Below are 11,689 nucleotides of genomic sequence, written 5' to 3'. Positions count from 1 at the left end.
TCACCACTCTCCTACTGAGATAGTTTTTCCTAATATCCAACATACATTTCCCTTGCTGCAACTTGAGACCATTGCTCCTTGTTCTGTCATCTGCCACCAGTGAGAACAGTCTAGCTCCATCCTCTTTGGAAGCACCCTTCAGGTAGTTAAAGGCTGCTATTAAATCCCATCTTGGTCTCCTCTTCTGCAGATTAAATAAGCCCAGTTCCTTCAGCTGCTGCTCCTAAGTCATGTGACCCAGCCCCCTAACCATTTTGTGTGTCATCCATTGGACTTGTTCACATCCTTTCTGTAGTGGGGGTCCCAAAACTGGACACTGTACTCCAGATGTGGCCTCTCAGTGCTGAATAGAGGGGAATAATTACTTCCCTTGATCTGCTGGCAACGCTCCTACTAATGCAGCCCCCCATATGCTGTTAGCCTTCTTGGCAACAAGGGCACACCACTGGTTCATATTCAGTGTACTGCCAACTGCAAACCCCAGGGCCTTTTCTGCAGAGCTGTTGCTTAGCCAGTTGGTCCCAAACCTGTGCTCATGCATGGGACTTCAAACTTGCCTTTATTGAACTTCATGAGATTTCTTTTGGTCCGATCCTTCAATTTGTCTAGGTCACTCTGAATCCTAGCCCTACCCTCCAGCATATCTACTGCTCCCCGCAGCTTGGTGTCATCCCCAAACTTGCTGAGGGAGTACTCCAATCCATCTTCCAGATCACTGATAAAAATACTGAACAAAACCAGCTTCAGAACTAACCCCTGGGGCACTCCACTACCAGCTGCCAACTAGACATGGCACCATTCATTACTATCCTCTGAGCCTGACGATCCAGCCAGTTTTCTATCCACCTCACAGTCCATTCATCCAACCCAGACTTCCTTAACTTGCTTGCAAGAATTCTGTGGGAGATTGTGTCAAAACACTTGCTAAAGTCAAAGTATATCACATCCACTTGTCTCCACAGAGCCAGCGATCAGGTTGGTCAGGCATAACTTGCCCTTGGTGAATCCATGCTGATTGCTCCTGATCACTTTCTTCTCCTCCAAGTGCTTAGAAATTGATTCTTTGAGGATCTGCTCCATGATTTTTCCAGGGACTGAGGTGAGGCTGACTGGTCTGTAGTTCCCTGGATCCTCCTTCTTCCCTTTATTAAAGATGGGCACTATTGCCCAGGACTTTCCCCAATCTCCATGACTTTCTGCAAACACATAGGCCAACTCCCTCAGCATCCTTGGATGTATCCAGCCCCACAGGCTTGTACTCGTCCAGCTGTTCTAACCAGTTCCTAACCTGTTCTTTCACCACTGAGGGCTGCTCACCTTCTCCACAAACTGTGCTGCCCAGTGCAGTAGTCTGGGAGCTGACCTTGCCTGTGAAGTCTGAAGTGAAGAAGGCACTGAGTACTTCAGCCTTTTCACCATCATGTGTCACATTCAGTAAGCGACCCACACTTTCCCTGACCTGCCTCTCATTGTTAATATACTTGTAAAAATCCTTTCCGTTACTCTTCATGTCCCTTGCTGGCTGATACTTCAATTACGCTTTGGCCTTCCTGATTTTATCCCTGCATGTCTGAGCAACGTTCTTATAGTCCTCCCTAGTCGTCTGCAGGGATCCTGGTTTTCCTTGTTTAAAAATCACAAGTTCTCAGATTTTAAAAAAAAAAGGGGGGGGGGGAGTGAGAGGTCCCAAATTCTCAGATTAAAAAACCCAAGATCTGAGTATTTCCGTGGTTAAAATGAAACACAGTGGTGTTGTTGTAGATATCAGTTGAACACAAAGTTTTATTGATATATTTACAATTTTAAAGCAATTTAGAAGCCTACCAGTGCACCAATCACTACAATAAAATAAATTCTAAATACCTATAAATTTTGACATTGATTTCCGGTTTTTTACAATGGAAAATGAGAGCTCCCCCTGTAGCCCGTCCTGCTCCCCCCACCCCGTATTGTGGTGCTAAGCAGCCTGATATGCTGGTGCCCTGCCCATGTCACTCCTCTCTGAACCCACAGCTCCCCAGCCCTATGGTGCCCCTCACCCCCAACCTACAGCCCCCAGCTGCCCCAGCCCCGCTGGGAGGGAGCCCCCAGCTGCTAAGGGCTACAGAGCCAGGGAACTAGGTCTGCAGCCCTCTGCCCGTGCTCCACAGAAGCACCTGAGCCCCAGCTGCTGCCCACGGGAGATGGCTGCTGCCTTGGAGTGTGGAGCCTGGCTCCCCCTCCCCCCGGCAGCACGGCCAGAGTGGAGCCCACGGTGGGTGGAGGCAAATGCAGACTGGCTACTACAGGCTTAGGCTCCTCACCCTGTTGCCCTTCGCCTGGGGCCTGAGCGGCTAGGACCTGGCACGGCAGGGGAGAGTGGGGCGGGGAGGCTCAAGCCACCTGCGGGTGCTCCGCACCACCGTGGCAAAGTGCGCCCTGCCCGCCTGCAGCAGTGAAGGACACAACCCCATGCTGCCAGCCCTGCTGCTGCTGGGTGGGCACAGGGCACTTCACACACGGCCCCAGGCCCTAAGTCCCACTCACCACACTGACCGGGCAGCAGCCCCGGCCCTACCTAACTCCCTCCCCTTCCCTATGGAGGCCTCAATCCTCCCCTGCCCCAAGACTTACCTGCGGTGAGCTGCGAGACCTGCTCTCCAGGCTGCCTGATAGCCATGTGTATGTGTATGTGTGCACGTGCACATGGTATCCCCTGCCTGACTGGCCTCCTCCCACTCCTCGCAGCCCCTTGCAAACTGGAACTCTGCCAACCTGGAAGGGGAAACCTGGATCTCTGGTCACCTGTCCAACTTCCACTTCTTGTAAGCTTCCTTTTTGTGTTTGAGTTCACTGAACAGTTCTCTGCAAAGTCAAGCTGGTCGCCTGCCATATTTGCTATTCATCCTGAACACTGGAATACTGAGGGCGCAGGAACAAACTAAGGTTTCTTTAAAATACAACCAGCTCTCCTGACTCCTTTCCCCCTCAGACTGGCCTCCCAGGAAATCCTGCCCATCATTTCCCTGAGTGAATCAGAGTCTGCTTTACTGAAGTCCAGGGTCCATATTCTGCTGATCTCCTTTCTTCCTTTTGTCAGGATCCTAAACTCAATCATCTCATGGTTGCTGCTGCCCAAGCTGCCATCCACTACTACATTCCCCATCAATTCTTTCCTACTTGAAAAACATTACTAAAGGGTTAGGGAAGGATGAACACTGGATGTAGCCTCCCATCACCATCAGGAGAAAAATCAGCCATCTAGGGCAGAACTGACTTTTGGCAATATCTTAAGTCAACTAGTAGAGGAGAGGAGAGGTGATAGTTTCAACTACAGTAATAGCTACAGCTATGCTTCTGCTGCCTCTTGTCTCCTGTTTTAGATACTATATGCTCCTTAGTACTTTTGTGCTAATACAATACATTTGTAAAGAAAATCTGCTGTTCATATTTAAGAGTAAATTATTGCACAAGCCTGAGAAACATTTTTATTGTCATACACCTAGCAAGAACTAAAAAGAATCTCAATACCATTTTGCATCTGTTGCTTTGCTGAACATGCTACTAAACCTAGAGCTAAAGTTAAAATTTAACACACAAGTCCTTCTGATATGCCTAGACATGGCAGGCGTGTCAGATCTGTGTCATAGACAATTTATCATTCTGCAAAATGTAGGCAGAACATGGCAAGCTAAGAGCAAAGTTACATGATGGCCTTGTGTTTGCTGATTTAACTCGGAACTTCAGTGTTATTTTTATGCAGTTCTCATACAGTGCCATTCCTGACTCACTGCAAATAAAATTAAAAAAAAGTGAGCCAGCATAAAATAATCAATGCCAAGTTCAAAATATAAAAAATAAAAATGGAGACCAGTAGGACTTTGGAAGGGTATATGGAGTAATAATGGACTTTTCAAAAAGGTCTAGCTGCTGTCCCTTAGGACTAGCTGACAGTATGTCAGGCTATAGCTAGGTCAGGGATATTTTAGAATTCTTTTGAAACATCATATTGTGAATACAATATTCATTCTCAATAGCATACTTGTAAAATAACTCTCTGAACAACACACAAAGATGCTGTGAAAGAGAAATAAATTTAATAAATTCCTTCCTGGCCCATGTGGCAACCAGTCAAGCCCAGGAGCATGGAAAAAAAACAGATAAACCATACAACCTAAAGACAGCAGGAATAACTCCACAAATCACATCCTCTAAATCAGGGGTAGGCAATTATTTCAGCTGGAGAGCCATTAATTTAATTAGTTTTAATGAGTTGTTGAGGGCTGCAAGGGTACTCCTGCCCCTTAACAGGTGCCCTGTCCTCTGCTTGCCATCTTCCTTGCCCTTGATAGTACTCCTTTTGGGAGGGGAAACTGTCATCTTAGAATGGGAAAACAACCAAATCATATACTAAAAATCCAACATCTACTATAATATTTTATTTAAAAAAAATACTTTTGTCCTGTTTTACATGCATTTGTGTAGCGTATATAGAGACGATTGCATAATAGCTCAAAATAAAGTCTTATGCTTGCATATTGTTTGTAGGGAGATACAGGGGAGGGTGTTGGTGTGTGTGTAGAGTTTGTGAGAGGTGTGAGGGGGTGTGGACGAGGGTGTGGGTGGGTGTGAAGTTTGTCAGGTGGTGTAGGTGTGTGAGGGACATGTGTTGAGGAGGGTGTGTGTGTGTGTGAGATGCATGGAGGGGTATGCGTGTATATGGTGGGGTGTGTGGGGGGGCTCCCCCCACAAGCCCCCCCATGGCACAGCCTCTGCTAGCAGCAGCAACAGGCCCTCAGGGTGATCATGGCCCACAGCTCTAATCGAGTCCCAGGAGCTTTACAAAGTGGCAGGAAAAGGGGGCAGGCCAGCCAGCTCCACTGCATGGGGCTCCCCATGGCTCATGTGCAGCTCCTGGGATTTGGCCAGAGTAGCACAGTGTCGGTGGGAGAGAGCTCCATGCAATGGAACTGGTGGCTTGGCCCTGCTCCCTGCCTCCGCATGCAGTTCCCAGGACTGGGCCAAGGTGTCAGAATGGGGATAAGCCAGCCCAGCTTCATTGCCCCTCTTCAGGGCTTCATGGCTCCCTGCCTCTCCTGGCCGAGTCCCAGGAGCTGGACTTGAGCCATGGGGAACCCCACGTATTGGAGTCAGGCTTGTCTCATGCTCCCATTTCCCTGCTCTGGCTCCACACTCCTACCAACCCCAGCCCCTGCATGGCCCCTGGACTCCCACTGACCTTGCATCCTGGGCTCTGCACTCCCGCTGGCCCTGGGCCCATGTTTCCATCAACCCCAGCCCTGCACTCCCACCAAGATACAGTTTCCCCTTCACCTGCTGCCTCTTCCCTACTTGCTGTCTGGAGCGCTGCAGCAAGTACAGGAGCAGGAACCACTGGAGGTCAAGGGAGCTGAGCAGTTCCCCAGGCAGCTGCAGCAGTGGCAGTAACAGCCCTGCTAGGAAGCTGTGTACACTGGCCGTGCCAGGGGCCTTTGGCAGACAAGGGTGGGAGTGAGCAGGGCTCAGCCCCATGTGGAATGCAGCAGGGGCAACCACAGGCCAGTCTGGATACAATTATTACAGTTTCATAGTTGTTAGGGTCAGAAGAGACCTCAATAGATCGAGTCCAATCCCCTGGCCTGGGCAAGAAAGGGTGCTGGGGTCATTTGACCCCAGCCAGGTGCTTGTGCAGTCTCCTCTTAAAGACCCCCAAGGTACGGGAGACCGACACCTCCCTTGGAAGCCCATTCCAGATTCTGGCAATCCTTCCCATAAAAATGTTCTTCCTCATGTCTAATCTAAATCTGCTTTCTGTCAGTTTGTGGCCGTTGTTGCCGGCTATCCCAAGGGGTGCCCAGGTTATTGGTGGGTGCCTGCCTGCAGGCCAGATGAAATCACCTGGTGGGTCCAATCTGGCAAATTTTGTCAGCCCCTACTCTAAATAGAGAGCCAAAAATTCCCCTTTTGGTATCCACTCCCTTATTCAATCTTCTTTTGAAACTAAACCACTTGTGGAACGCTATTCCTTTCTAATCTGCAGAACTACAGTGCCAATTCAAGCCTCGTAACCAGTATTCCCCCTAAGCTGCAGGGTATGCGTGGCCACGCAGGCGCATCTGGAAGTGCAACACGAGCACACCTACGTCGCTGCGCATGCCACACAGCTTAGAGGGAGGCTGCTCATAACTGCGACATTTTTATATTGAAGCTAAATGCATAACTGTGAATTATGGCTCCAAAATGCTTTTACTTATGCTAAGATAGTTTTGTCACTGCTACATAGGTTAGACTCACCATCCATAGTGAAAAGATGACTTTACTGATCTTTGGCTTTTTATGGTTCAGGGCCCAAATCTGGTGCATAAGATGGGGCAGCACTGCTTGATTTCAGCCAGGTTGGGGTGCCATGGAGCCCAAATCGTAGTGTGCAGGGGTAGTGTGGTACCCAGTCTGACCTCCTGACCAGCCCCGTGTCTACAATATTTGCAAATCCCTTGAAATGCCACAATGAAAGCTTTGGATGCTTTGAATCCAGCAGCACTTTGCCTTAGCTCAGACAGTAATGTTGATCACGCTGCACCTGTGGGATGGCTGCTGCTTGAGTTTTACCTGTTTCTGTCCAAGTGTCTACAACGTGTTTGTGTGTCTGGACAAAGCCTTTCAAAGTGTGATCTCTGAACATACTGAAAGCCCTAAAGTCGATACGAAGCTACCTTGTCCTTGCAATTTGGAGCATCACATCAAATCAGTTCCACCATGGATAGGGTAGATGACTGAATAAAATGATGGTGACAACCAGAAAGATGCATAGAGTGCACTGAACGAAACCTTGTTGGCTAACTTGCCACTGTAACAATGGCTTGATCAATAAGAAAAATGGCTCAAGCGAGCCTGCTTTGTAATCATTGACCATACACATATAAAGAATAAAGTGAAATAAGAATAACTTGACTGCATTCTGGCGCTAGTCTGAGGCAGAAGCTGTCACAACAATCTTATCCTCCAGAAGTTTCTTTATGCGTCTCTTAATGCTACCATGACTTCTACTGTTTGCTGACTTAAAAAGCAATTCATAATGGCAATTTAAAAGAGCAGTTTTAATTTAAATTTCAAAGGGAAGTTTTAATTACTGAAAAATAGTTGCTCACTAATAGCATAACTGTGCAGCAATGACTTCTAAAAATATTTTGTAGAAATGTTAATATTAACTGATAGCAAGACTTAGGAAACCAAGTGGAAAGAGGCATACATAGGACACATTTTTTATTGAGTCATTTTGCATAAAAAGCAAGTTGAAAGCCAAGTGTGGGTGGGTGTTCTGTTCCTTGCCACACAATGTAGTGATAGCATTAGGTGAAAAAATCCACAATTAGCAAATGTAAAACAGAATTTACCATTTGAATTTCTTCAGGTGACAGCTCATCTTCGCCTCTGCCATCTCCCCAAAGCCCAAAGTTAGTTTGGGCATCTGTCAGATTCTTCTCTGTAAAGATAAGCAAAAAACCCATACATCTGAACATCCTGCCATGTAGAGCAGTAAGTGCTGTTACATCGTTTCCTAGTGCTGTTATGTCATTTCCTAACAATGATCAAAATATTATCTGTTATTTTTAGTTAATCAAAATGCACACTCAACAATTTGTATATGATGACCATGCATATAACAAAGCTGCAGGACTGGGAGCAAAAATGTATTTGTGTGTTTACTTCTGTGCATAGAAAAGAGCTATCTTGAAGTATGGAAATGAAGCATTGGAACAACTTCCAGGATATACCAAATAGAAGGCTAGACAGAGTTGTACCTTGGTAGACCAACTAAATCACAGATGTATTGCACACGCTTTTAGAAGTGGAGGACTTGCTTCATCAGATGCTATCATCTCATATTAAGTATGCATACCAGTTTTTGCTGGCTCTTGATTTTTGTTAAAGATATGAAGCAGCTGTAACAGTTACAAGGACATTTCCTCCCCACCCCCAAATTTTGCATTTTAGCCAAAGTACATGCAGAATTTACAAAATGACATCATCTTCCAGAAAGATTTGATAGATCCTCTGATCTTCAATAGTAACTTCAGAACTTCATTTTAAATTAGATCAGCTCAGGAACCAACTTTTCAATCTACTTATTGTGGATCTGATCCTGCAGCTGACTATACAAGGGTCTCCTGGTTTAGGATCAAGTTATAAGATCAAGTCCCATCCTATAAACAACACTGACAATTTGCTTAAATTTACACATCATCAGAGTAGCCCTATTGATTTCAAGAGGGCTACATTCATGAGGAAAGTGTCTATGTGGAGACAGTTCAGACTTCTGATGCCTGACAGGACCAAAATGGTCCCTTAGGCCTGTAAGGCCTAGAACAGCCTTGACATAAGTAGGCTAAGAAGGCATTCATGGAGTTATGTGATTATATGACCTGCTCCCTACAGAAAAAAGGGTCTGATGCAGCTTGTTTTCTACAAGTGTCCGATAATAGAGGTTTGTTATGTATAAAAGGGTTTGTTATGGCGCATTCCACCCATATCTGGAGCAGATGGCTCCTGATACCACGGAGAAAAGAAAGAAACAGCAATAAAGGGGAGACATAATTCAAGTTGTTGATGAAAAACAAAACAAATGCCTAATTGGTAGCTATGTGACTAGAGGACTGTAAGTATTACTACCTGAACAAAAGAAACCTCCTTTTCCCTACACCGACGATGCCTGAGAACTGATGACATCTGATCTCTCTCTCTTCAACGAACCTTGCCCGCTCTGGAAGCCTGGCCAGCTCCCAAGTCGCATATTACTACAACTGGTAATATACAATTACTCGCTTGCTAAGATCGTATCTTGCTAAGATTACTGAAAGTGCTAAGATTATATCTATATGCGTGCTCGGAGTTAATACTTTATAATGCTCAATAAAACTGATTTATTAAGGGGATAACTCATTCGCATTTGGAGAGCATAAATAGGTAATTGGGTTCTTGTTTGGAGAAGACTGAAGTATACTTTAAGGCAATATCGATCTTACTGTTTCCTCCCTCTCTATTTAAGAGGAGAACCAGATACCCCTTGGTTGTGCTGAGGATGCCGGAGGGAGCGCACGTGCCCCTGGTGTCCCCCGACACTTCAGGCAGTGGCAACAGCAGCAGCAGCAACGATCTGCAGCTGGCGGACAGCTGCGGCAACAAGGTGGTAAGCCGGGGAGGGGGAAGGGAGCAAGTGGGGTCAGGTGAGGGCAACAGGGTAGGGGATTCTTTCCCCGCCTGACCCCATTTAGCCACGCTCCCGGGCCGCGCGAACAGGGAGTGCAGACAGGAGCGCTCTTTAGGGGCGCGCCGGGGTTTGCGCTGGGAGGCGCGTTAGGGGCCGCAGGTAGCAGAAGAACTAATGGCGGCGGCAGCAGCAGCAGTCGTCTCCAGGTTAAGTGAGTGGAGGGGACAGCATGGGAGTTGCCACGCGGAGTGCAGCCAGAGCTCCTGCCCCATGGCTGCCTCCTGGCCCAGGGACCAGTGAGGCTTACACCCAGGTGGGGCCACCTGCCTGTGGGGGGTGCCTGGCTTGGTCCCTGGGGCCAGGGGGAACATGGGAGCGGGGGCTTCTCTCACCTGTCCCACCTGTGCCAAGACTGCAGCGCTGGAGGGGCAGGTGAGAGAGCTCCAGGCAGAGGTGAGCAGGCTGCGGGGGATCAGGGCTGTAGAGGATGAGATTGACGGGTACTTTCTCTCTCTGCAGGGCCTGTCCCCTCAGGCTGTCACCACCCAGGAGTCTGCAGGAGGCTATGGAGGATGGTCACCTCCAGGGCCAGGTGGCATCGCAGGTGGCACGCAGCTGCATCAACTGTCACCCCAGTACAACTGGGGAACAGGTACGTGGCCCTGGCAGCTGGAGGAGACTGGGCGTGAGGAAGGGAGCCAGCATCCGTACCTCTGGAGCATCATCCAGTGACCCAGAGGAAGAGACATCGGGTCATCATCATAGGGGACTCCCTCCTCAGAGGAACGGAGGGACCCATCCGCTGCACGGACCCCAATGTGAGAGAAGTGTACTGTCCCCCAGGAGCCAAGACTGGCGACATCACAAAGAAGATCACTGAACTCATCCGGCCTTTCGACTACTATCCTATGGTCCTCATCCACGTGGGAAGCACTGATGCGGCCCGGAGTAGTCCGGACCGGATCATGGATGACTACGTGGTTCTGGGGGCCAAGCTTAGAGAGTTGGGGGCCCAGGTGGTCTTTTAGTTCCTCCTCCCGCTTAGTGGAGGCCGTCAGTGGCAGAGTGCCTGCATCTGTGAGGTGAACTGGTGCCTCCAGAGTTGGTGTCGTCACGCCAGATTTGGCTTCCTGGACCATGACCTGCACGTCACAGTAGAGGGCGTCCTGGGGCGTGATGGTCTCCATCTCTCCCCCAAAGGCAAGAGTTTGTTTTCCTACAGGCTAGTTGACCTCCTCTGGCAGGCTTTAAACCAAGTTCATCGGGGGGATGGGGATCCACAGGAGCAAGAGATAACTCAACCAGGTGTAGGACCTGCCCAGGTAAGAGCTCAGGTATATACCAAGGGACCAGTTGTCTCTCAGGAAGGGGGGTGCCGAGGGCTCCCACAGGGGGATTAAAGTGTCTCTTCACTAATGCAAGAAGCATGGGGAACAAGCAGGAGGAGCTTGCTCTCCTGCTTGCAAGTAGTAAAATCGACCTGGTTGGCTTAGTGGAGACATGGTGGGATGAAATTTTTCACTGGGCAGTAGACATAGAGGGCTATAGGTTGTTTAGAAGAGATAGGAAGGGGAAAAAAGGGGTGTGGGGGGGTTGTACTCTATGTTAGGGAACAGTATACCAGCTCTACCTTCCAAATGGGACCAGAGGAAGGCTTAACTGAGACCCCGTGGGTCAAGCTCCAAGGAGGGCAGGGGGAGAGGGATCTGGTGGTAGGGGTTTACTCCAGGCCACCACATCAGGAGGAAGAGCTGGATCTGGAATTCTCCAGGCAGCTGGGGGAGGCCATGCATGCAAAGGAAGTTGTGGTCATGGGGTATATGAATGACCCTGACATCAACTGGGAGGAGCAGTCAGCCAGGTCTAGCCACTCACGAAGGTTCCTGACGTGCGTGCAGGACCTACACCTTGTGCAGGAGGCACTCGTCCCCACCAGGGGAAACGCCATACTGGATCTGGTGTTAGCCCCTGGGGACGACCTGGTGGGGGAGGTGCTTGTACAAGGGAGGCTAGGGGACAGTGATCATGAAATGATCCAGCTTCCTATTCAGAGAAAGGTGGAAAGAGTAACTAACACAGCGCAAATGCTTGACTTTAGGAAAGCCAACTTCGATGTGCCCAGGGGAGTAGTCAGGGAGGCACTCGGAGCCCAGGGGGTAGCTAGTATGGGGGTCCAGGAAAGGTGATCCTTCCTCAAGGAGGCTATCCTTGGGGGCGCAGCAGGACGCAATTCCTCTGCGCAGAAAAGCAGGAAAAGGGTCCAAGAAAACTTCATGGCTGAGCGCGGATATCCAGGCTGGCCTGAGGGCAAAGAAAAAAGCGTAGAGGGCAGGGACAAAGAAGGAGTACACCTCCCTGACCCAAGCTTGTAGGGATTTGGTGAGGAAGGCTAAAGCAGCACTGGAGCTTAGATTAGCTTCTGGGATTAAGGATAACAAGAAGTCCTTCTTCAAGTATACAGGTAGCAAGAAGAAGTCTCGGGGTAACATTGGACCCCTACAA

General features: G+C 48.8%; 1 protein-coding gene across 1 annotated transcript in view; it reads right to left on the bottom strand.

The window, feature by feature from the left end:
* The window catches only part of STX18 (syntaxin 18), a 48,402-nt gene that overhangs the window by 10,802 nt on the left and 25,911 nt on the right, over window positions 1–11,689 (bottom strand). The window contains exon 6 of the mRNA XM_019553047.1: window positions 7,374–7,462. Coding sequence (XP_019408592.1) covers window positions 7,374–7,462 — 89 coding nt within the window. The remainder of the gene's footprint in view (window positions 1–7,373; window positions 7,463–11,689) is intronic.

The sequence above is a fragment of the Crocodylus porosus genome, unplaced genomic scaffold, assembly GCF_001723895.1.
Source record: "Crocodylus porosus isolate Cpor-Errol unplaced genomic scaffold, CroPor_comp1, whole genome shotgun sequence".
Taxonomy (NCBI): Eukaryota; Metazoa; Chordata; order Crocodylia; family Crocodylidae; genus Crocodylus; species Crocodylus porosus.
Note: the sequence above shows the minus strand (reverse complement) of the source record. Positions and strands in the feature narration are given on the sequence as shown.